The following is a 27,018-nucleotide window of genomic DNA, read 5'->3' as shown; positions in this document are numbered from 1 at the left end:
GAGAGTCTTCATTATACATATACACACTGGAGCTTGCGAGCGTGTAATATCGTCACACTTTAGAACTCAGCGGGTTGATTAGCATCGATCAGCGGCGTGTAAATAAAAATGACCATAAATCCCGATCCTGGAGGTCGCCCTCACCCGCTTCTCGATCTACAGTTTCGGTCTACGGCAATTTTTCTTTTTTTTTGTCTACAGGGCAGCATATTGCAGGAATTCCAGTTATGCCTTTGAGAGGGACACTTTTGGGAAGGAACCAGAGAATTGCACAAGTTGAGGGCGGCCAGTTTTCTGGTTTTGTACATCTTAGCAAACTGCTGATCATCCGGCGAGTTACCTCCGTGCAGATGCGGAGTAAAAACCGTTTACGAGGTTGATCAGCTGGCCGGCTAATGCTCCATGTGCGGCAAGGAACGAGACAGAAAAAATAGTGACGTCAGCTTTTCTTCCCTTGATGGCGAAAGGCAGACTTTTCCCTTGTGTGTGTGTGTGTGTGTGTGTGTGTGTGTTTCCGCGCTCAGGTGTTGCCGTGTTGGAACGAGGCTCACACACAGTGGGGATTACCGGCGCCCTGACCGACACCAGTAAGTTTTCCTAAATATAGAAAGTGATCACATGATGGGCTACGAGTGCGTTGCTTAAGTGTGTGTGTGTGTGTGTGTGTGTGTGTGTGTGTGTGTGTGTGTGTGCATGCTTCGGAAGGATACTAGGATAGTTTCCATTCGATAATAAGTAAAACTCTAATATAACCCGCCACCCCTTGTTGAAAGCATGATAACAGAGGAATTGGTTTTGAGGGAAGGCGAGTGGAGTGGGAGGAGGGCTGACAATTTTCTACGACATAGGAGGGTGTGATACAGGGAGAAGAGATAATTATGACATGATTAGAACCAGAATCCTCCCGGACGTCACGCATACGACGGTGACAACAATCGCACAAGGCAAAAGTACAAGTTAGCTAATCAGGCAATTAAGGTGCAGAGGAAAGTAACACACCCGCGGATAACAAAGAGGAATAACTTACCGTGGAGAGGCCGAGAGAAGCCATGGAGCTGACGAGGCGTGCAGAAGCAACTGTGAACTGAACAGAACACTCATCACAGGGCCCCCTCCAATGAAGACTATAAATACAGTCTTCTTATCCTGTACCGGACACCCCGAAAATTCTCCCGTTTTCTCTGGTTATTGCAGTTGCTGGGAGCGCTCTTCAAGAAGTCATTTCTGTTGTCGGTATTACTCGATATGGTCAGTGTTTTCCATTCAGTAGAAGCCTTATTTCAGCACCTGTTCTTGAGGGGGATGGTCCCCTCGTGTTTAGTTCAGTACGAGTGCATGATACCCTTGAGCTCCGGCTCGAATACTTTATATCAATTATTTTCATTCCCTCGAGAATTATTTCTTTGTTTATTCAACGTTCTGTGTCTCTACTTGCATCTCTGTCCAAAAAGCTATCTACGTTTCAGTTCCTTTCATGTACGAGTAAGTGGCGTGAAATGAAGTTTGATCGTTAAAACATGTACCACAGTGCCACTTTTGGGGGTTTAATGATCGTTTGCATCACGGATCTAAAAAAAAAAAAAAAAAATTATAGTTGACGTGATCGCAAGACTTTGGAACGTTAACTCCTTGGCAACTGACCACAGACGTTTTTGCCCTCATTATGTCTTCACAAAAGAAGCTCCCAAAATAATTATGAAATCTGAGTTGCAGTTTGTGCACGCGAATGCGACTGAAAGCTTGAAATGTGGATTGAATTTGTAAATGGAGTTGGCAGATGGTAAAGAAGCATATAACGAGCTGCCTCGCGTAGACAGACTGGCTTCTTGCAGTGTTGGTATTCTCACGCTTCCACCTCTCATGATTTATTATTATGAACTATTTCCAACTGCCAAAAAGGAGATCAATCGGGTTCCAATGAGTGTGTCTTGAGATTCATGGTACAGAAGAAGGGTCAAACTATCACCAGGACCATTAAACTACCCTTTGAAATGCCCAAAAACTCGTACGGAAGCCTTGCCGAATGTGTCCTTGTGCGCGTGAAATCCGAAGAATATGACTCCTGGCGCCTATTTTTGCTCTAAAGTCCTCGCTCGCTCCTACAAGGGTTGATTGAGTTATGAGGCTCCGTAATGTGTATTCTTTTTTTTTTTTTTCTTTTTTTTTTTTTTAGTATGATGCACGTTCTACCTCATAATAATTTCCCTCTTTTTTCTAAATCTCATGTTTCCTCTTCTTCTTCTTCTTCTTCTTCACGAGCGTGTATTGACTTGCGGTCTCGGTATTTACGTCCTGACATTACACGGACAAAGTGATTCAGGGTTTTGAAGAGAAGCGGATAACATGATCTTTCCTGTCTTTCCTCACCGGGCCACTCCTTTCGCCGTCCTTCTCCACGTCACTGGTTTAAAAGAATTTCCCTCCAGTTACGAGAGGATTTATTTTTTCCGTTTTCTCCACTCCCCCAAATCGTGTGAAAGTTGTTTCCCGGGATTCTAAATCGAGTATTACAACTGTAGATAACCAGGTCAATGTAACTCATCAACGACGTGCCTGCAAGTAATGCGTTATCAGTGGTAGATGCAGCGCAGAGGGAGGGATGTGCTCAGTTGTAGAAGTAGTGGTTGTAGTAAAATTATTATTATTATTATTATTATTATTATTATTATTATTATTATTATTATTATTAGTAGTAGTAGTAGTAGTAGTAGTAGTAGTATATATCATGGCCCGGCGGAAAACAATTAAGACCAGGTAAAGCAGCAAGAGGATGGTGATTTGCGGCCGCCACAGCTGAGCCTTGTGGTAGATTCGGTCCAGTGGCTCATCAAAACTCATCATCTGGCCGGCGACGATGATTTCAGCCGATGAGCAAGAAACTTTTTTTTCTGTACATGGCGCTGCCTTACCTGCCCATACCTCTCTCTCTACCAGATATGGGGACTATGGCAACTATTTTTACACTATTACTTTCATTGTTATATTACTATGATTATTTCTTTTACCATGCATTCCTATCACTTGGTAAGGTAAAGTCGGGAGCATACGCTACAGCTGCGCGTGGCGGCGGTGCTCATCTCTCCGTTGGCCCTTTGAGTCTGGTGGGAGGGAACCCTTAACCCGACACAGGGCTTGTAACATCCGGGTTACCACAGTTTATCATCCTCAGGTTTCCCCAGGTACCCATTCATCGATCATCCAGAAAGGAAGGATGAACAGCTGGGTGGGCTGCGCGCTGACTACCCAGGCCGGGATTCGAACCTGGACCCTTAGATTCTTAGTTAGGTACGCTAACCACTGCACCGCGGAGGTGCATTACTGGGTCATAATTATAAATACAATTACTAATGTATGCGGCACCAATAATTGCAGTACGTAACTGAATTGCTTCATCTGTCTTTAAATCACATTATGACCAAAACCTTATTTTTGTTAGAAAAAAAAAATCACAGCAAAATGACTCTATAAGTTACGCGTAGATTGTGGTATAATATGATTTACTGTCTTGAATGAAAATGGGGGTTTTCACGTTGAATGTAAAGAGTAATTGGTTAATAAATTGTAAGTGAGATCTTTTTTACGTTTGCCCCATAGTGCCGGCAAACTTTCCAGACAAAGAGTTGTGGTCGGCCCCAGCCCGTAATGTTGTTTTTGTTGTTAAAGATTTACTCTCTCTTGAAAGGAGGGAGCATGGGCCTTTGCCAATGGCGGTGTGGCGTCCCTACGCCACAGCGGACCGTAGTAGGGTGCCGACAGACTGACTCTATCGGCTGGCGTCAGCCGAGCCGACCAAGTCGGTCTGTCGACGCGGACTAGCGTGTCTGCCCGCCCGCAATGGCACAGGCAAGTGCTTAATAATAATAATAATAATAATAATAATAATAATAATAATAATAATAATTGTAATAGTAATAGTAATAGTAATAGTAATAATAATAATCATAATCATAATAATAATAATAATAATAATAATAATAGTTTTATTTCACCCAGCGGCAAAAAAACAAAAAAAAACAGGACATGAAAACGAACGAGAGTGGTGCCACCTTGCTTGGCTCGTGCTGCTCCTCAGGGCTTATCTTTGATCCTCTTTAGAGAGTTTATCTAGAGTCCGGGTTGAATGGTGCTCTTCAGGACACCACGTGGGTAATCTTAGGTAATGTCTCTGAGGTGCGTAATTTTTTTGTTCCTGTTTTGTTCTTGGCTGGAGTAAGTAGCAAGACACCTACCGAAACGGGCGCAAGCCACTCCCGGTGAGGTATATATGGGAAGCGAGGAGGGTGCTGCAGCCCTCCAAAGACCCTTCCCATGTCCTCACTAACCGTTTCCCTATTGTCTCTTCAACACTGGAGAGTAGTTCAGCATGCTCTCTAAAGACAGATCCTCTCTTTCCACACCACACTACATTCACACAACATACACACCTTTTCCCAAAATTCGAAATTCAAAATGGCACAAGATAACATTGCCTCGGAGTCCCCGCCTGGGGGGGGGACCAGAAATTCCCCCAGGGAGGACTCCCCTTCTGGCTTCCGACTTGAAAGGTGACTTAATAACTCCTCGAACCTCTTTCTTATCAATTTCTGCAACATTTGCGGTCTTCGTTCTAATTTTCACTCTGTGGAGTACTTCTCTCCTTCTCGAAACCTCGCCTTCTCTTCCTTACCGAAACACAGGTTTCAGAGGCTACTGACAGCAGTCTCTACTCTGTTCCCTCCTACTATCTTTATCCTGAATTTCAATCCAAAGCTGGATGTTGCGCCTACGTGCGCAACGACATCATTTGCTCTCATGCCCACGACCTTGACTCCTCAGAATTTTCCATATATATATATATATATATATATATATATATATATATATATATATATATATATATATATATATATATATATTATTCACTATGATGGCTTCTTATCATAAGTATGGGCACTGAAATATGTAGCACCATATATTAAACCATTCACCACTCCCGGTAAAGCTCAATGAGTGACTAAATAAAGATGCTTAGATGGTTACCCGTGGTTTCTGTGGCTCTAAGAGAAAAAAGCAACACACCCTTGAATAGCTTCTAAACACAACTGTTTCAATAGATAGATGACTGAGATGAGTCATCTGTGATTCTGATCGGAGACGACCGACCGAGTTCATGTGCTTGAGCTGCCACACAGCAATGTATTGAATAATTGTTGTCTACAAATCTTACTCTAGTTCTTATTAAGCAATCAGTGACATTGCTCAGTAACGATGATGAATGAAGAATGCCTTCATAGGTAGGGTTACCATATCTGAAGCCATATATTCTTATTCCCCCACCTTCCTCGATTATTCCTCAATACTTATAAGCTATGAACATCTTCCATTGATCACCTTCATGCATTAGAAGTCAACAGGAAGCATTCATACTTGTTATTTTGACCTGGGAAAACGAGGGTGTATGAGAGAGAACAGGCTCGCTCTCTCACCATCTGCAGTTCAAAGCCACATATTCTTATTTCCCCACCTTCGTCGATTATTCTATGGCACTTATAAGCTGTGGACATGTTCCACTGATCACCTCCAAGCATTATAAGTCTACATGAAGCTTTTGTCATAGTTATATTGACCAAGAATGGCAATGATGTTTGCGATCGGCGGCAAAGAGTGAGCTTGGAGTTACAAAACACGACTATTCTGAAGTTATTTATTTTTGTTTTTCCATCTCCGACTATCCCACGGTAGTTACAGGCTGTGGGCATCTTCCATGCATTAGAAGTCCACGGAAAGCTTTTGTTATCGTTATGTTGACCACGAAAGGCAAAGAGTGAGTCAGCGGTGAATAATAGGTATGGTGCGCGGGCGATGTCATCATCAAACGAGAGTATAAATTAAAGAATTACGCCATCCTAGTTTAGGAGATTGACTAATTATGCATGTCCTATATATTGTGCATATGTTAGATTTATTGTTGTCAACAATGATCATGAAAAGATAATTTTACTTTCTGTTAGAGGCTTTTGAATCATTCCTTAACCGGAAGATTCAAAAGCACCTTTCCACTTCTGACCTTCTATGTGATCGCCAGTATGGGTTCCGCAAGGGGAGTTCAACTGGCGATCTTCTTGCTCTCTTAACTGACTCTTGGTTATCCTCTCTTAGCCGTTTCGGTGAAACTTTCTCAGTTGCGCTAGACATATCGAAAGATTTCGATAGAGTCTGGCACAACTCTTTGCTTTCTAAACTGCCCTCTTTCGGAATCTATCCCTCTCTCTGTTCCTTATCTCCAGTTTCCTTACCGGCCGTTCTATCTCTGCTGTGATAGACGGTCACTGTTTTTCCCCTAAACCTATCAACAGTGGTGTTCCACAGGGCTCTGTCCTATCACCCACTCTCTTCCTGTTATTCATCAATGATCTTCTTTCCATAACAAACTGTCCTATCCACTCATACGCTGACGACTCCACTCTGCATTATTCAACTTCTTTCAGCAGAAAACCCTCTCAACAGGAATTACATGACTCCAGAGTGGAGGCTGCAGAACGCTTAACCTCAGACCTTGCTATCATTTCCGATTGGGGTAAAAGGAACCTTGTGTCCTTCAATGCCTCAAAAACCAAATTTCTCCACCTATCAACTCGACACAATCTTCCAAACACCTATCCCCTATTCTTCGACAACACTCAGCTGTCACCTTTTTCAACACTAAACATCCTCGGTCTATCCTTAACTCAAAATCTCAACTGGAAACTTCACATCTCCTCTCTCACTAAATCGGCTTCCTCGAGGTTGGGCGTTCTGTATCGTCTCCGTCAGTTTTTCTCCCCCGCACAGTTGCTATCCATATACAGGGGGCTTGTCCGCCCTCGTATGGAGCATGCATCTCACATGGGGGGGGGGGCTCCACTTACACAGCTCTCGTCTCATCTCATCAGCCTCGTCTCATCAGCTCTCCTCCTCTTACTGATTCTACCTCTTAAATTCCGCCGCCATGTTGCCTCTCTATCTTCTATCAATATTTTCACGCTGACTGCTCTTCTGAACTTGCTAACTGCATGCCTCCCCCCTTCCCCTGGCCTCGCCGCATACGACTTTCTACTCAAGCTCATCCCTTTACTGTCCAAATCCCTTACGCACGAGTTAACCAGCATTTTCACTCTTTCATCCCTCACGCTGGTATACTCTGGAACAATCTTCCTTCATCTGTATTTCCTCCTGCCTACGACTTGAATTCTTTCAAGAGGAGGGTATCAGGACACCTTCCGTTATTGACCTATCTTTCGGCCACTCCTCTGAACTCTGTTTCAGGAGCAGTGAGTAGCGGGCTTTTTTTTTATTATTATTATTTTTTTTTCTTCCTTGAACTGTCTCCTTTGCTGTAAAAATAAAAAAAAATAAAAACGCTCTCTACTATTCCCTTTATGCCGTAATAGGGTATTTGATGATATTTTAAAACTGTAATAGTTTATTACTGTTTTCTTTTACTGTTACTCAATGCCTGCCACCTACCTTTATGCATTTCATGTTCATCGCAGAGAGAGAGAGAGAGAGAGAGAGAGAGAGAGAGAGAGTTATCAGCTCTGTTATCATGACTATGCAAAGTACTCGAGCATCTAATTGAAATGCTGCCCACGAGAGGACAGGTATTCGAGCCATCGTTGGCTACTGCAGCAGCAGGTCACTCGGAGCAGTTAGTCTCTCGCTGGACTCGGACCGTCGAATGGTAGTGGTAGTGGAACGTTTTTCTTATTGAATGATTACGAGCTGGTTGAATTTAAATTGTGGAAGCGAGTAATTTTTCAGTAAAAGTAGGTTAGAATGAGTGACAGTGCCACGGATCATGAAGCGTCAATGTCTCAGTCTCAGTGAGGTCTATGTTTTGGTGGACAGAAACTGTGACGAAGCGATGAGTAACGGAATGCTGAAGGTTTACTGGCTGTTTCTGGTGCCCGCAATAGTATGGGGATTAGAAGAACCAGAGAGAGAGAGAGAGAGAGAGAGACTTTTGTTCTCAAGTTGAGATTTCATGCTATAATGAGAAAAGTGTCAGACAACGTAATTGTATCCACACCATGCAGAGCCGGTCATGCGGTACACCAGGACAGCACGTGGAGACAAAAGTACCCATGCTGTGTGATGTCAGCCGCTAGTTATGTAATACGTCATACAGCGTCGTTATGTAGCACGTCATGCCAGTGCGGATGTGTTGCTTGGGTTAAGGAGTTGGAGCCGAAGAAAAGCTGTAGTTTCTCTCTCTCTCTCTCTCTCTCTCTCTCTCTCTCTCTCTCTCTCTCTCTCTCTCTCTCACACACACACACACACACACACACACACACACACACACACACACGTGCATAATCGAAATTTCAAATTTCGTCTCCTTACATTCCATTTGCCTCTAACGTTAGTCTTTTGAACATTGATCTGCCTAGCGGTGACGTAATGACGGGAGCGCCTGGCAACGAAGCTGCGAGTCTTTGTTCGTTTAGTGGGTCGGCACGGTGAGTGAGCCCTTCTGGCTGCTCGGGGAGTGGACAAGTGAATGTCTGAGAGTGTGAAGCACGCGATGGTAACCTTGAGGTCACCGACAGCTCAGTCCAGACTTCAAAGGAGAGCCATGCCCGGGGTCGAGCGTCGAAGCAATAAAAGTCATTAATAAATGGTTTCACTTTGTTGCCATGCATTGACAAGCTACTTTATTTTGCAAGTTCATTAGTGTGTGTGTGTGTGTGTGTGTCACTCACCAAACGATAGACTCGCGATCGCCAATCTGTAGAGTCCTCCCCGATTGAGTTAAAAGCGCACGTGATAGATTTTTGGGTACGTCCGAACCTCACACCCACACACACCCGGAAACCCTCGACAGACACCCAGCACCCATTCACTGCTGGGTGGACCGGGGGCACGGATATAAGGAAACTGCCTATTTTCTTCCACTTCGCTCGGCAGTCCAACACGGGACTTCTCGGGTGTGAGGCGAGCGCGCTAACCACCTCAGTACGGTGCTCCGTATGCGAACGGGCGTGCGCGCGCGCGCGCGCGCCTCTGGCGGTCACCTTGAGAGGATCATGCCACCCACCGCGGAAGGACTCGACATACTTCCCAGTAGACAGAGTTCATACATTGGTTTCGGGACGCGGAGAGGGAGAGGCACGCCACTGTGGTCTCGACAGGCAACGATATTATTTATTACACATTCAGTGGACTGACTTGTGGAACATGCTTGGAGGGGCCCCCAGAGTTGGCGTCGTAAGGTGGGTGGTGCGACGCTTATGACCCAGTTGACTGAATGAATTATCAAGGATGAAAAAGAGGTCAGGCAAGAGAATGGAAAAGAAGGAAAATAAAGCTGCGAGCGATGAAGAGTAGTGCCTACAGTACAGTACGCAGCTCTGGGGAGACAGGGTGGCGGCGGCCGAGGCGACGACCATCTTGAGATGCCTTTTACCCGCCTCCCCCTCCTCCCTCCTTGCCCCCTGTCTCCGCTGTAGTCAAGGTTATAAAATAAACTCTCTCTCTCTCTCTCTCTCTCTCTCTCTCTCTCTCTCTCTCCAAAAGGGGTGAGGAGTTATGAAAAGGAAAAAAAAATGGAGAAAGAAGAAAGCAAGGATGCAGGGATGAAAAGAGAAAAACACGAAAATTATGGAATGGAAATTAATTATAGTTTTGATCACACACACACACACACACACACACACACACACACACATACACACACATTATCGCACCCACGTGGATAATGTAATCAGTGTGTGTGTGTGTGTGTTGGGGAGGAAGGTCAGAGGGTCATGTGGAAGGGTAGCAGGGAAACGGGGGGTGGGGGGGGGGTCTTCATGAACTTAAACAATTTTTTTCTTCACCCGTTATTATTATTATTATTATTATTATTATTATTATTATTATTATTATTATTATTATTATTATTATTATTATCTTGTATATTTATTGCTTATTTATGTTTTTTGCCATAACTCCTATATATTAAACAGGAACCATGCTGCTAGTAAACACAAACAGAATCAACGAAGTACATCCCTTTCCACATTAACCAAAACGTGCTGCATATATGGAAATAACAGTAAAGGTCTTCCCGCGGCGGGGTATGGGAGAGCAGCATAAACTCGGCATCTTTTGCAGACTCCATGCGCATCAAATCATCACTGTCAGCTGCATACGGAAAACATTAAAATTTTTGGGATCGTCCGATTATAAGAAGTCATTACTGCAGCTCTGCCTGACACAAGTGGGGTGTTGACCAGTCGGCACTCCTCACACTTCCCAATACATATATTTCTGGTATCCTTCGTTTAATAGAAGTGATTACCGCAGCTTTTCCTCATACAAGTGGAATGCTGACCAGGTGGCACTCTTACACTTCCTGATATATACTTTTTTTATCATAGCTGTGCAGGGTGGTGGATAAGTATACATCGACCTACTTATCTTACATATCTGATAGCGTCATTAGGTCATTAGATAAAACACCGGAAAAGTCTTTAATTAAGATATCCCACGCGATTTTAGTTACGTGATTGAAGATGGGAATAACCTATCAACTTTTCCTGTTTTTTTCTGCAGATTAGCAAAATACGGATACAGTGCTGCGTAGGAGGCTGGGTCTCGGGCGAGGGTGGAGGGAGGGGGATAAGTGGAAGGGAAACTGTGAGGTGTTCGAGGGAATGGGAAAGAAGGGAAAAAATAAGATGTGAGGGGAGAAGAGAGAAGATGCGACGGAGGGTTTGAGAGAGAGAGAGAGAGAGAGAGAGAGAGAGAGAGAGAGAGAGAGAGAGAGAGAGAGAGAGAGAGAGAGAGAGAGAGTCGTTGTTAAGTAAATAATGGGATGCTACCGAAAGTCTCAAGAGGGAGGAAGGGAGAGAAGGAGGGGGAGGAGGACTGAAGGAGCGAAAGAGAGAGAGAGAGAGAGAGAGAGAGAGAGAGAGAGAGAGAGAGAGTTATGGAGAGAGGGAGGAAGGAATAAGTTCAGAGGGTCGGAGGGATGGAGAGATCTTGACCCCTTAGCCGTGTTGTCATGCTGCATCCCATCCATTCTTCTCCTTCTCCTCCTTCCCATGCCTCATCCCAATTAATTTATCTTTAAAGTGCCTCTCTCTCTCTCTCTCTCACTCTCTCTCTCTCTCTCTCCCCCCCCATTTTGTTGCTCACCATTATCACAACCTTCGCCACCACAGTCATCACCATTAGGGCTCCCATTTCCTGCAGGTGCCTGACAAGGAAGTCCACGGAGGTTATAATTAAACATCCTTGGTGGGGAAATTGCCTTATTAGAGGGGGAAAAAAATAAAGTGGTCGAAAATTTTGCACACCTCGTTAATTTTATATCATCAATTTTTAGACGCTCGGCTTTCTTAATATAGTAATCCCTTCCGTATCCGGGTGTCCCCTATCCGTGTTTACTTATTCGTATCCGGATATAAAGCTCCTACATGGCCGGTTAGGACGTCCCACAATTGCCTCCTTAGCGAACGGTCATGCACTCTTTTCCTGTGTCAAGTATATTACATTGGATAATCCTGTGTGTTTTAATGTCTAAATATTGCAGATTAGAGACCAAGGACCACTGCCAATATTAAAGGAGGGGTGCTATTCACTGTACATATTGTGTTGGTAGAGTCTGTCCAGATGTTTTTCCGTATCCCGATTTCGTCCGTATCCGGATGGTCTGATGGCTCTTATGTTGGTCACTGGAGGAATTACTGTAGACCATATTGGCCATCAGTTCGCCTCTTCGCCGCTTTGAGTTGCCTTGGCCACTCTGCGATGGCTCGACCGTTGGGCTGGACATTGTCACGTTGTAGCGGCGGTCGGGACTGAACATGGTTTTATTACACCCTGATTTTGACCAGTCAGCCAACGCCATCGGTATTTGTTTTAGCTCTTCTTGACTCATTTTATCTATTACTTTCCTTTCTTTACATACCATTCCTTTCCAAACACCTTCTGAATACTAACAAGACAGTCTAACTGTGAGTGTACAGCCTGCAATGTGTTAGGTCCCTAGAATGCCAAGAAGGGTGGCTTGCCGGCACACAGGCCCATTGTATAAGGCTCGTAAGGGCGGCGTGCTGGCGGGCCACATGGGACTCATCAAGTGAGGGTCAGTGTGGCCTGCGGTGCGTCCCTGAGCGCGAACAAGCTGCCTCTTAAGCAGATGTACCGACACGAATGGAACAAAACAAGGACAAATTATTTTTTTAATCCCTCACGATATTGTGCCAAGGCTAAGAAAAACGATGAATGAGATTATGAGTTGTCATGAAATTTAATTCGAGACTGTCTATTGAATCAGAAAATTAAAAAGGGAACTTGCGGCTATAAGCGCCGGCCGGTAATCAGGATTCAAGACTTTGGTTGTGATCCTTTGCATTATGAAGTGAAACAGCAAGGACGACTATGATTATTTACAGCTTTAGGGTATTCGTCAGAGCAGAATAACTGTTTTAACATCTTTCGTTTTAAGGAGCGTATGTCAGACAAATAGAAAACATCATAATAAGCTTAAATAGGATAGGTATGAGACTTGATGACTTTGTGTGTGTGTGTGTGTGTGTGTGTGTGTGTGTGTTATTCTAAGAAACTGTAATCAGCACCTGTAGTATTTTGCAACGCGTGGCCTTCGTGATCTCCAACACGTCGGTTACTTCCGCCTTAAGCACTCACTTTTTTTTTCTCCCACTATAATTATTTACCCGAGTATTATCTCTCTCTCTCTCTCTCTCTCTCTCTCTCTCTCTCTCTCTCTCTCTCTCTCTCTCTCTCTCTCTCTCTCTCTCTCTCTCTCTCTCGTATATACCCAAGTTTTGTTTGCGTCTTTTTTTTTTCTTTATATCCCTAATACTATGCCCGCTGCAGCAGTTTTGGGGGACTTAAAAGAAACGGGCTGGACTCCATTGCCAGGGTTACCCATAGCCCCTTAGCCCCTTACCCTTACCCTAGGGTCTAATTTTGCATGGCCTTATTCCACCTATTTCTCTTTTTTTCCCCTTTCATGCTCCACTCCTTCCCTAACCTTTTCTGTATCTCCCGCTAACGAGAACGAAGCCTCTTCATACGTATAAACTGTGGGTGCTTATCAGGGCAGCTTTGTGTGTGTGTGTGTGTGTGTGTGTGTGTGTGTGTGTGTGTGCCAGCGCAACTAATCTTTCTTAAATCTGTAATATAAACAGCCTGTCCTTGAAAGAGCAAGAGAATGCTGAGGGGCAGAAGAAAGGACTTAATAGGAGCACGAAAAAGCGATTAGGACCAGGGGAAGGATAGTGGAGAAGGAGGAGGAGGAAAAAGAAGAAGAAGAAAAAGGAGGAAGGAAGAGGAGGAGGAACAGAAGGAGAAAGGAAGAGGAGGAGGAACAGAAGGAGAAAGAAAGAAAGAAAAAGTAGCTACACCCAGAGCTGGAGGGAAAAAAAACTGATGGAAAAGGAGCAGGAAGAAGTGTGGGAGGAGCTGGAGAAAGATTACAAGGAAGAGAAAGAGAAAAAAAAGGAGAAGGAGGAGGTTTAAAGGACATCCCACTTCACCGAAAACGCCGCGTAACGCCTCAAGGGTTGGGTGGGAAGTCGACTGTATGTGTCCCTGACCCCTAACCACCAACAACACGCCACAGCACAACGGAGGACAGCCAGCCACGAGGACTTGATGTAAGAGGGGGAGGGAAGGTAGGAGGGAGGGAAGGGTGTATGACCGCGACCCCCTCACCCCTAACACCCCAACATGAGCCCATGTAACGTGGGTGATGCAACAAGGCCTCGGGTTACCAAAAAGACGGGAAGGCGAAGGGGATTGAGGGGAAAAAGTGAGACAAGAGCTAGTGATAATATAGTATAGTAGTAATGATAGCAGTAGTAGTAGTAGTAGTAGTAGCAGTCATAGTAAGTAGTGGTGACAGGTGTAGTTTAATAACAGTAATAGGTGTAGTAAGGGGCAGCGAAAATGACCAGGGTACGTATAGGACCTTCGAAAATGCAACAACCCACTAATACTACTACTACTAATAATAATACAGGCTCACGGAGTAGAGGGTAAAGTTTTGAACTGGGTCAAGGCGTGGCTTTGCAATAGGAAGCAAAGAGTGCAAATCAATGGTAAAAGATCTGACTGGGGATGTGTTACGAGTGGGGTCCCACAAGGTTCGGTATTAGGTCCACTTTTGTTTATTATTTATATCAATGACTTAGATACAGGAATTAGTAGTGATGTTAGTAAATTTGCAGATGATACCAAGATCGGTAGAGTAATTGAGTCGGATCAGGACGCTAGTATTCTCCAAGGTGAACTCAACAGATTGTATGACTGGGCGGATAAATGGCAGATGGAGTTCAATGTAGGGAAGTGCAGTATTCTGAGTGTAGGTAGGAACAACCCCTCACATAACTATTGCTTAAATGACACTCATAAGCAGGTCTGGGTGCGAGAGGGATTTAGGGGTCTTAGTGAGCTCTGATCTCCGTCCAAGGGCACAATGCATTCAAGCTAGAAATCGAGCTAATAGGGTACTTGGATTTATTTCAAGGAGCGTAAGCAACAGAAGCCCCGAAGTCTTCCTCAAACTATATTTAGCATTAGTTAGACCTCATCTTGACTATGCGGTTCAGTTCTGGTCACCTTACTATAGAATGGATATCAAAATGTTAGAATCGGTGCAGAGGAGGATGACTAAGATGATTCAGGGGTTGAGAAACTTGCCATACGAGGAAAGACTCAAACAGTTAAAATTGCATTCTCTAGAAAGGCGAAGGGTGCGTGGAGACATGATCGAGGCTTATAAATGGATGAAGGGCTTTAATAAGGGAGACATTCATAAGGTTTTGTTGGTAAGAGAACCGGGTAGGACACGAAGTAATGGGTTTAAACTGGATAAATTCAGATTCAACAGGGACATAGGCAAAAATTAGTTTACTAACAGGGTGGTGGATGAGTGGAATAGGCTTAGCAGTCATGTGGTGAGTGCCAATACAATTGTCACATTAAAAAATAGACTAGATAAATTCATGGACAGCGATATTAGGTGGGGTTAGATACACGGGAGCTTAGGGTCAAAGGAGCTGCCTCGTACAGGCCTACCGGCCTCTTACAGACTCCTATGTTCTTATGTTCTTATGTGTATTCATCGGAGATATCAACACAATCAATTACCATCTTCACTCTTTCATCCCTCACGCTGGTAAACTCTGGAACAATCTTCCTTCATCTGTATTTCCTCGTGCCTACGACTTGAACTCTTTCAAGAGGAGGGTATCAGGACACCTCTCCTCCCGTATTTGATCTTGCTCTCGGCCACCTCTTTTGTTTATTTTTTAGGAGCAGCGAGTAGCGGGTTTTTTTTTTATTATTTTCTTTTTTTGTGTGCCCTTGAGCTGCCTCCTTTGTTGTAAAAAAAAAAAAAAAAACCAGCCTTCAATTGATGCATGAACACTCCCCGCCTCCACAGTCTTCCCCCTCGGCCCATTCCCCTCATCCACAGTTTTATATGGGAAACTTGTTATCCTTCGAACATGTTCCCTTTTTCAGCTTATTAATGTGTCTCTCAGCCCTCACCTGTCTCAATCAGGTCACTTTTTTGTTTATTTATTTATTTATTTATTTTATTTATTTATCTATTTATTTATTTATTTTATTTATTTATCTATTTATTTATTTATTTTATTTATTCATTCATTTTTATTTTATTATTTTTATTTATTTATTTATTTATTTATTTATTTATTTTTTATTTTATTTTCGTGTGTGTGTGTGTGTGTGTGTGTGTGTGTGTGTGTGTGTGTGTGTGTGTGTGTGTGCTTACGCGCTTGTCTGTATGTTTCTCAGGATGCAATGCGTCAGCGTGGGTGTTTATCCGCCTCACGAGGGAATGTTTATTTTTTTTTCTGCACTTCCGCTTTGCAACCTTGATTACGGGAGACGGTACATCCCGCAACACTGATGGAGGCAGGAAGAGGAAAGGGAGCAGGAGGAGGAGGAGGTTACAGGAGAAGAAAGCGGAGACTACGAAGAAAAATAAGCGAGAGGAGGTCGTGATGGTGATGGATTTTGATCACAGTGGAGTGGGCACCGAAGATGATGGTGGAGGAGGATCTGAAGAAGTGGACGAACTTATTGTTAAATGAGGCAGAGAGGCGGGAGGAGAAGATAGTGGTGATTTTTTTTTTTTTCTCTCTCTCTCTCTCTCGAGGCGAAATTGCACACGCCCGCAGATGTTCCCTGCTACCTCATTATTTCTTTACAGCTGAATATACGAAGTCCGAATACGTCGTTTTATAAATAATTAACAATCAATAAAATGACAGAGTACAGGTCCAGGTAACCTTTGGTACAGATATGATGAAGTACGAGTCAGCATTACAAGTGTGTTCAGATTAAGAGTTTTACATAATTGTGGTTCGGATGCACGCCACTTCAAACGTATTTTTTCTCATATTTTAACGCAGATTGAGACAAGTTGCACTGAACATAGATAACCATGTAACTATCACCTCTTGTTTTTAAGGACCGTATTACTAAACATTTCGTCGACAAAGTTCACCTATTTGACAAGGCTTTCGTAGGAGTTTTGGGCATTTCCAGAAGTAGTTTTATGACCCTGGTGGTAGTTTGACCCTTGTTCTGTACCATGAACCTAAAGTGTACTGGTGTGGGTGAAAGGTTGCGTGCTTGAGTGTGGGAGGGAAGATTTCGTTCATGTATTGGGCAAGAACATTACGTGCATAGGATCGTTGTAGAGCCTTTAAAGGGCCCTATTTTAAATCATTTCGGCGCCCAAGTTCACCTATTTGACAAGGCTTTCATAGGAGTTTTGGGCATTTCCATAAGTAGTTTTATGACCCTGGTGGTAGTTTGACCCTTGTTCTGTACCATGAACCTAAAGAAACACTCATTAGAACCCGATTGATCCCGTCTTCGACGTTTAGAAATAGTTGATGTGAGAAACGAAAATGTCTTTTGAAACCGACCTAAGTCCAAAATCTATTCAGATGACATGAGTGTATGCATTCTAGCAGCGGACTATTCTGTAAACCTGTTCTGGAGATCACAATACATCAGATAATACAATAAATTAATGATATTTTCCTCCGCTGTAATTACGAAACAAATGAATATAACGATGGTCATGGGAAAAGCATACATTTAAAGTAGAGTGCATCTGGCCACATGCTTGGGTGGCTGACTGATACGATACTTGGCAGCGCATCACTTCATAATTTCTCAACCCATCACTTTCAGTTGACATCAAGGGGAAAAACTTTAGATCGTAAATATGCGTTGACTCGCATTATATTCAACCATTCAGGTGACAGGAAACTTTCTATGGATAAAGGGCACATCTGCGGGCGAGTGCATTTCCGACTTCATAATAAAAATAAATAAATAAAAAGTAGGGGCGATAGTAACATTGCTTTGGATAACCAGTTTATGTTCGTCGCAATTTCTTAGACATTCGCGTGCATTGTTTTCTACGTTCAGTGTTATTTGAAGCCTGGCCGCCCACCTGCGACCCGGCGCGAGACATTAGTTCACTGTGCGTCTTGAGCGTGACCTTGCTTCTGCCCTCTTGTTTTGCCCTCACCTAGTCTCCCATGCAGCCCTCGGAGCGGTTATTACGGGGACGGAAGGAGGAGGGGAAGGGGGAGAATAGAAGGAGGACAAAGGGCGAAAAGAGGAGGAAAAGGAGAACGAGGAGGTGGAGGAAGATACATTTTTCCTGATATAGCTCGGTTGAACAGTCAAAACTTGCACATTACAACTGATTATTAATGGTTTTAAAGGGAAGATAATTACCCTCCATCAACAGCCCTCCATATAGCTTTACTTTGAACACCTTTGATAACCACTAATGTGCCGAACATATAACCTCTGCTATGGGTCGTATTATGAGATATTTCGCCGCCCAAGAACACATATTTGACAAGGCTTTCGTAGGAGTTGTGGGCGTTTCCAGGGGTAGTTTTATGACCCTGGTGGTAGTCTGACCCTTCTTCTGTACCATGAATCTAAAGAAACACTCATTAGAACCCGATTGATCCCCACTTTGACCTTTGGAAATAAGTTACGTGATATGGCAAAGTGTCTTGTAATACCAGCCTAATATCATCCACTACCACTAATGCTATTATACGGATACTATATGAAGTGATCAAAGCTAACGCCGTACGTATCCATCTCAGTGGTTTCCTTCTTATACCTTTAACGTTTAAGAAATGTGAGAGACGTCCCATTTGTATAACATTATGTATACACCCTCTTCTCTTTACCTTGTGTGTACAGCCATTGTATATAGACACGAGGATACAAAAAAAGGAAGCTGCAAGATGTAAGATTACAGAACAGCCGTCTCTCACCGTCTCTCACCTCGATCGATGATTCTTGCTTATCTTATCTCAAGGTCGCCTACCGCATGGCACTCCGCTCAGGAAATCACACTGGGTACTAATAAGCTTTCACATTTACTATTTCACCATGTTTGGTTTATGATTCAAGTTAAAATGTTAAATAGTGCAGCCACTCAGTGCCTCTCAGCAGCTCCCGCGAGTTCCGTTGTCATATGCTTTAGGAATTTCCTGAACTGGACTGAAAACCGCTGCTTCCCCTTCACTTTGGGCACCATTTCAGCTGCTGCTCCTGTAACTATCGTCTTATAATGTATATTATATCCCAATTTTTCTTTAATCATCCGCGAGAAGTGAAAAGCGGCGTTATAACTGACGATGGGTAGTATCATTTCATAGTATTAGTTTATCCTTGTAACTAACGGGGAGCACACGCCAGGGGCTGCGTCGCTTCACTCGCTCGCCCCCTCCACCTCTCATGGGCCCCCTGAGGAAGCTTCACGCAGCTGACCTTTCCATTACAATCCCCTCTTGGCAGGATCGATCAACTTGCCTCATCCATAAGTTACATGGATGAGGCAGACCAAGGGGACCTTGGTCTCCTCCATTCAGCCTGGTCTCATACCCTCTCAACAGGACCGTCGAGTGACTTTCTGGCAAGACCCACCACCCAGCCTTCCCTTCTATAAATTTGACTGACACTCCTAATCGCAAATGTTTTTATCATAGATTAGTACGACTTACATGCTCCCTATATTCCTCTTTTCGTTTTTCCTTCTGTTATTAATTAGATTGTGTTACATCACTTTATCTTACAGTCCGGGCGAGGAATATATTCATAAACACGTATTTAATTGTGAAAACTGGATTCATTTTTCGTTTCATCATCCTTGGTAACGAAAATATCTCCGGAATGTGATAAGGTTTCTTACTTGCACCATCTTGTGCCACCATCGCGCCCCCCCCCCCCACCACCACCACCCTGTCAAGACGCATTGTTCTGAGGCTGAGCAGGACCTTATCATCATCCTTACCATTGGTTTACTGAGCCTCATGCAGTTGTACACTCTTATTACTCTTTTCATCTTCTATATACCAAGTTACTAACCCACTCCCTTGTCTTGCCATACCTTGAAAAAAGAAGAAAAAAAAAATAACCAGGTCATGCAAACTCGCGCCTTTCCTTCCTTTCCTCCCAACGTCTCTCCACACTTACATCACACTGAGAAAGACAACATATGCCTCCTCGTGTGGCACTCCGAGTCGTGGCATCCATATCCTTCATTAGTGCACCCCCACCACCCTCTCAGCACCCCAGTCCATGAGTAACAAAATTAAGTAATGTACATTATGCCTCCCCATGTGTCTTCAGATAGTGCCGAAGGTCTTCTATCTCATCTCTCCTCTCCCCGACCTCAGTTTTATTATTCCCCCTCTCCCCTCCCCTCCCCGTCATCCCATTCCTCTCCCACTCCCATGGTCTTCCCCTTTCCTCTTATTTCCTCCCTTTTATGTCATCTTGCTCTCTCACTTCAATATTCTCTCCTTTTCCTCCCCTTCCTTCCTCCCCCCTACGCCGCCTTGATCTCCCACACCCCTCTCCTTCCTATCCCTACCCCCGCCGTCGCCTTTCTCTCATCAGTCTTCCTCTCTCCCTTCCCCCCCCTCATTGCCACCGAGCGTTGCGTCACCAGTGTTATATGACTTGGCCCCACGTGTGTCTGGGTTCCTAGACGCGCCAGCAAACGAGTACTGCAAGAGTAGCCGAGGTTGTTCCCTTTTTCCGTCTTCCACTGTTCTTTGTTTTTAACCCGCGAACGTTTAGCGGCTGGTTCAGGCTTTGTTTAATCTTGGCGGATGCGTTCGTCAGTTTACTTGATGATATGCGTATTTATTCATTTGTTTTGCATGTTCATTGTTTGCACACACACACACACACACACACACACACACACACACACACATATGGCAGCCAGCAGAGTCAAACAAAGTTGACGTGAAGTGCATGGGGGTGGGAGGAGCACTTTCCCGAGGGGTGAGTGTGTCAATGCCGTGAACCAATTATTTAATACGCGTTGCGCCACACTGACCACCCCCGCACACGCACACAAAGTAACCAACACCTTGACGGGTATCACGCCGGGGCTTAACGGGTCTTACTGCCACTGCCGCTGTTCTTGATGATGATAGTGGTGACAATGAGGTGATTTACGAGCATGACTGCAAAACTCTCCACACCAAAGCCGACGTAGAAATTTTTTATCTTGACTTCCCTCCACGCACTCACTTGATGATACCGTTTTCTGATAATATTGTATGTTAAGACTGAGACTGACATTGCTTCAGGTTTGATAAAAGTACAGTTACCTACGCATATTTATATATTTTTTATCGACCAACTTATATATTCTGCATTGTGAAAATTACTTCTGAGAGACTGTATGTACGTACGGTCTACCCATGTTAACTGAGTGTGTGTGTGTGTGTGTGTGAGAGAGAGAGAGAGAGAGAGAGAGAGAGAGAGAGAGAGAGAGAGAGAGAGAGAGAGAGAATTATGTGTTCTCGAAATATTAAGCATTGGTCTCTATGTATGTATCAATCTTTATATAAAATAATAAGAATAGACACCATAAGTAACAATAAATAAAAACTGTCTGAGGCCAGCTTTCTTTATAGCATGCTCCGTCCACTGTCCGCCCCCTCCCGCTCACCTCGGCCTTCTTTCTTCCCTGTTAGGTGGATAATTCCCTTCCTGAGGCTGGGAAACAGACGGCCGCTCATAGAGGATGATCTCTACACCGTGCAGAGCCAGGATGCCTCCGTCTCTCTCGGCAACAGGATACAGAGGTGGGTGGTGGCGTCAATGGTGGGGAGTCTCATTTTGACGAAGACGGTAAGAAACAAATCACTATAATTCATTTTCAGAGGTCCAGGAAATTACCCCGACTTTGGGATGGAGAAGAGCGATTTCATGTCAGCATCGTAAAGTCATGCTGTTGGTTGTTTGGTACAGTGGGCGTGATGGACACATGTATGATTTCAGCTCATTCTCTCCCCACGCTATTTCCTCTCTCTCTCTCTCTCTCTCTCTCTCTCTCTCTCTCTCTCTCTCTCTCTCTCTCTCTCTCCCCACACACACACGTGATGGACACAGTATGATTTCAGCTCATTCTCTCCCCACGCTATTTCTCTCTCTCTCTCTCTCTCTCTCTCTCTCTCTCTCTCTCTCTCTCTCTCTCTCTCTCTCTCTCTCTCTCAGGTAGAGTGTAGGCTCTTCTAAACCGACAGTTTATTTCCTTGTTGGTTTAACAAACTATGGCTACATTTTTTCAGCTCCTATTATTATATCTACTTTTTACTACAACACACACACACACACACACACACTCACTCACTCTCCCGGGGCGCAACCGGTTAGAGCGCTGCGTTGCCAGGCTTCACGGTCTGACAGGGCGGCGGTTCGAGCCCGCTCAGGCCGGATTCTTTCCGTTGACTAGGAGTGGTTACTGTCCCTCCTTTAGCAAGGGGGATGGGGTGCGTGGTGTGTGAGGTCCTGGCAGTCCCCAGAGATCGACGATAAAGAGCACGTGCTCATGTCGGGAGGGTACCTGCCGGCGATTACGAGTCTAACACGTGATCAGGCTGTGGTGAATTACACACATACTAAATTAACGCCATTTCGTTATTATATCTCGTGTCTTATTCACCTTTTCGTGACTTCAAACGCTCTTCGAGACGTGGTGAAGGCGACTTAAGTTGTTATGCTCAAGTGGTGATGGAGTGGCGGACCATGTAAGGATGTGAGATGGTAATTTATGGAGGTGAGTGTTTTTACTACGGGTTTCAGAGGCCGTGTTCCCTCGTTTTTCGGGAGTAACTCTGTAACAAAGTGCTGGAATAGGTTCATATTTTGTCAGAGCTTGTTTCAGACCTCCCGCTAGATTTTGCCACCGTCGTTTATTAACAAAAGTGAATAATTAATTAAGGCACTTTCCTTCTATACGTGACGTAAAATTCCGCGTCGAAGAGGTCCTCCAGCACAAACGTATCGTGACGTCGCATTGACGTCACTCAATGAGCTTGCTTGGTGCTCACAAGTGAAACCGCACACTCACACACTCGGGAGACGGAACATCATAACTGAGTACTTGGGATGATAAATTGTTACTTTCGGTGTTTGACGCTTATCTGTTCATCTGTTAAAGAGTCTAGTTTGCTATTATAAGGAAAACCTGTCATTTGTCCTCTTTCCATGGAATTCTGCCAACCAGTAAACTTCAGGAAAAATGACGTCTTGTCCCTCCTTTTGGGCTGAGCTTGTTGCACACCCTCAGAAAATATTTGTGGTGTGTTATAGGGAAGCTGGTCATTCAGCAAGTGGATGATAAAGTTAAACCTATCGACAAATGAAGCGCTTTAATTATATGTAACAGAAAATGTGGGTTGTGTAAGGAGGAAGTTTTAAGTCACTCGGGTCGTGGAGCTGAAGTGAAGGTGATGAGGTACAGACTACAGACACAAAAAATAGTGTGAGTCTGAATAAGAAGTCATTAAAGCCGGTATTTCACGGGGATGCTTTTGGTGCAGCATGCCCACTCCGTGAACAAAAGTTCACGGAGTGGACTCATGCTCATGAACCAGAGGAGGTACTAGAACGGGTAGGCTGGAGCTATTCTCTGCTGCACAGGTAGCCCGCCGCCCGTTTCACTCTACCCTGATTGGCCGGCTGGTCCAACTGCTCCTCCCACCTCAATGACGTCGCTCTCGCCTCCTCTCTCGTCTCCTCTCCTCTCCGGCCTCTCCTCTCCTCTCTCTCTCTCTCTCTCTCTCTCTCTCTCTCTCTCTCTCTCTCTCCACTTTATTGGACTACCTTGAATCTTTATATGTAGCTTCATAGATTGTTTATTTATAGTAGTTTATAGATAGCTTTCGCTCGATTCGCTTTCTTCTCTCTCTTATTGGACTACTTTGAATCTTTATATGTAGCTTCATAGATTGTTTATTTATAGTAGTTTATAGATAGCTTTTCTCTCTCTCTCTCTCTCTCTCTCTCTCTCTCTCTCTCTCTCTCCACTTTATTGGACTACCTTGAATCTTTATATGTAGCTTCATAGATTGTTTATTTATAGTAGTTTATAGATAGCTTTCGCTCGATTCGCTTTCTTCTCTTCTCTCTCTCTCTCTCTCTCTCTCTCTCTCTCTCTCTCTCTCTCTCTCTCTCTCTCTCTCTCTCTCTCTCTGCTTATACTACTTGGAGTAGTTCTAGGTAGGAAGGGACCTTGCATATATCGTATTTATTCCTAGTTAGGTTCTGATTAAGTCTTGCAATCCAATGTTGTCGCTCCACAATACTACTCGTGAGCACTTGTGATTCATTCACCTTCTGCTTTCTTTGTCTTTAAAACTGTTAACTATTACATTTAAATCTCCAGCCGTATTGGTATCACCTGAGCAACTCTCAAATTCATCTCATTCATCTATAGGTGAGGTGAGGGAGGGAGGGAGGAAGGGTGAGGTGTGAATTTAATGTAAATGCATTTTTTGTTTTCGGTGTAAAAATTACTATACTAAAACATAATATGACTGACAGAAATTAATCAACATTTATTTCTACTTGAAAGTAGGTACACGGTCCCTGGAAGTTAAGGTCAATTGGTCGGTGGTAAATGGCTGTGTGAGCATGACAGCGGAAATATTGTCGTCTTAATAATTCATGTCCACGTTTATGTCATTTAAAATTGTAATGAATTATATAAATAGATTGATAGACAGATAGCAACAAAATGGAGAGAGAGAGAGAGAGAGAGAGAGAGAGAGAGAGAGAGAGAGAGAGAGAGAGAGAGACTAATCCATCCATTCAGTGAACCCTGCACTATGGACCAAACACTTGCCCCAGCCCTGTCATTAAGCCGCGAATTTTGGAAAATCAACCGCTTTGGTGCGAATCGCCATAACTCCCTTATTTCTGGGGCTACAGAAATGTTTTTGGTATCAATCGATGGCAAAATGAAAGGGCTATATTTTTTTTAATTAGCGACCGGGCTCGAAAACCGACTCAAAAGGGTTTTTAAAAAAATCGCATAAATTCGCAAAAAACTTTTTTATTTATTTATTTTTTTTTTTTTAGTTCCCAACCTTGTAACCCACTCATTTTTTGAGTTTTTCAAAATACTTATTTAACAAATGATTTAGCCCTGCCAATGTGCTTTCCATTATGAAGCATAACATTTCCCTACTATTTTATTTAGTATTCAACCCTGTTTCTTCCCATTTATGAATAATACACTTAATTTGTTTTCTTTTGATACCAAATATATATATATATATATATATATATATATATATATATATATATATATATATATATATATATTTGGTATCAAAAGAAAACAAATTAATTGTATTATTCATAAATGGGAAAAAATAGGGTTCAATACTAAATAAAAGAAAATAAAAATAACATGTTTAATAAGGCGCTTAATATAGGTTGATTCATATAGTGAAATGATTATATAAAAATAGTTACTTTTTATATAGATATCTTAAAATGATCTTAAAGCAAGATAGTCAACATATTGAAGTGTTCATACATGATTTTTTATGCAGGTATATTAATTTTTGTGGCGTCAGGAAGGTTTTTCGTCGCGGCGCGTGAAATGAGTCAGATTCGACGCGACTTCTGGTCAATCTCGAGCAAAAACTACTTACGGTAGGAAGGCGTGCTTGGTGGCAAATGAAAGCTCTATTAATACAGATTAATAATCGGGAAAGAAAAATGGAAAGCACTAAATAAATAAATAAAAAGTTATAAGCAAAAAACTAGGACTTGTCCAAATCGCGGCAAAAGGACCGAAAAACAGGCTATATTGTGACGGCTCAACGACAAACTTGGAATCGAGCTATCAACAAATCCTTCGAGCTGGTCAAACTACATTGCCAAGAGGGTCTACATGTCAAATTATAGCCTTCTAGAAGCAATAGCAATGCCACACTAGACAAAAATGGCAAAGTGTCTGGAGTTCGTCAAAATCGCTCTCAAAAGGGTTTACGTTTCGAGCTCGAGCGACGAAACTACTGGGAGTAGGGAAATGTTATGCATCATATTGGAAAGCACATTGGTAGGGCTAAATTATTTGTTAGATAAGTTTTTGAAATTCTCAAAAAATGAGTGGGTTTCAAGGTTGGGAACTCAAAAATAGTTTTTTTCAGTCTTTTTTTGCGAATTTATTCGATTTTTTTACCCTTTCGAGTCGGTTTTTTGAGCTCTGTCGCTTATTAAAAAATGTAGCCCTTTCATTTTGCCGTCGATTGATACCAAAATCATCTTTGTAGCCCCAGAAATAAGGGAGTTGTGGCGATTCGCACCAAAGCGGTTGATTTTCCAAAATTCGCGGCTTAATGACAAGGGCGCCGCAAAATCGAAAGAGTCCGCCGTCCATTACTTGAGATGTCACTGATCCATTAAACCATCTTTCCGCCTGTTTTTACGCTGCAGGGAGTGGGACAAGGAGCTGGAGGAGAGCAAGATCAAAAAGAGGAAGGCCAGTTATGTGAAGGCGCTGGCCCGCTGCTTCGGCTGGGACTTTGCATCCGTCGGTATCTTGGCAGCCATAGAGGAGTGTGTTCTGAGGTAGGAGACGTACGCGTATGTGTGTGTGTGTGTGTTTGTGTGTGTGTGTCCGTTGATTGACGGTCCCCACACGAGCCTTTTATATATATATATATATATATATATATATATATATATATATATATATATATATATATATATATATATATATATATATATATATCCAGGTTGAAAAGTTGTCTTCAGGTCAGCATGTACGTAATTTAAGCCATTTAACAAAGACTAGAAATTTTCAGCTTTTAGCAAAAACGTGGCTGCCATGTAGCTACTGGGTCTATTTTCTCGGCCACATCGCAGCGGCTCACCACTTTTGGCTGGTAATACAAACCTTTATTTCAAATCAGAGTGCGCACACGAGACACTCAATTTGGCCGAGACCTTTATTCTCGATCATGAGGTGACTGATCAGAAGAGGCGCCAGACGTATTGTTTGTCGTAATGGCTCTTGAGAGGTGGTGGACTGAAATTTTAATTACGACCTTTCAGTTACTGATGGCCTTCTTTCTGATGACAAACGTTTCCTCAGGTTGGTGCCCTAATGTGATATCATACAGGTCCTTACGCGGCTAGGAGCTTGGGATTCAGCTTCATTAATTAAGTGAATGGACTATAGGGATCGAGACACTTTTGGAAGGGATCTATTGTGGGTACTGAAACTATATAACTCTCTCTCTCTCTCTCTCTCTCTCTCTCTCTCTCTCTCTCTCTCTCACACACACACACACACACACACACACACACACAGGCACATAGTATCACCTAATCTGGGGTCTGTTTGACAATTGATAATATAAGTTATTATCAACCTGTCGTGGGTCTTTTCTCCGGTGTAGTAACTATTCCTTCCCAGCAGCTCGAATCTTCATCGTTCATTGTATTATAAGGACTTTATTGTTAAGTTTTTGATGTTCGTATCGACGGTTTCACTGAGCGCGGTTCGAACCCATTTAGTGACTCGGCTTCGGTATTTACTCAGAAGCGTTCGAGACTCGTGTCGAGATTATATTGGTATTTTTGCAAGGAAGGAAGATTTTCGTTTTGTCCTCTACGTTTGTGTGTTGTCCGTGTTGTTGCTGT

General features: G+C 43.3%; 1 protein-coding gene across 3 annotated transcripts in view; it reads left to right on the top strand.

The window, feature by feature from the left end:
• LOC127007428 (ATP-binding cassette sub-family C member 4-like) overlaps positions 1-27,018 on the top strand; it is a 70,503-nt gene that overhangs the window by 13,867 nt on the left and 29,618 nt on the right. For all 3 annotated transcript variants that reach the window (XM_050878430.1, XM_050878431.1, XM_050878429.1), the window contains exons 2-3: positions 21,048-21,158; positions 25,807-25,941. In XM_050878430.1, coding sequence (XP_050734387.1) covers positions 21,048-21,158; positions 25,807-25,941 — 246 coding nt within the window. The remainder of the gene's footprint in view (positions 1-21,047; positions 21,159-25,806; positions 25,942-27,018) is intronic.

The sequence above is a fragment of the Eriocheir sinensis genome, chromosome 35, assembly GCF_024679095.1.
Source record: "Eriocheir sinensis breed Jianghai 21 chromosome 35, ASM2467909v1, whole genome shotgun sequence".
NCBI classification, from domain to species: Eukaryota; Metazoa; Arthropoda; class Malacostraca; order Decapoda; family Varunidae; genus Eriocheir; species Eriocheir sinensis.
This window is presented reverse-complemented; position numbering and strand designations above follow the sequence as displayed.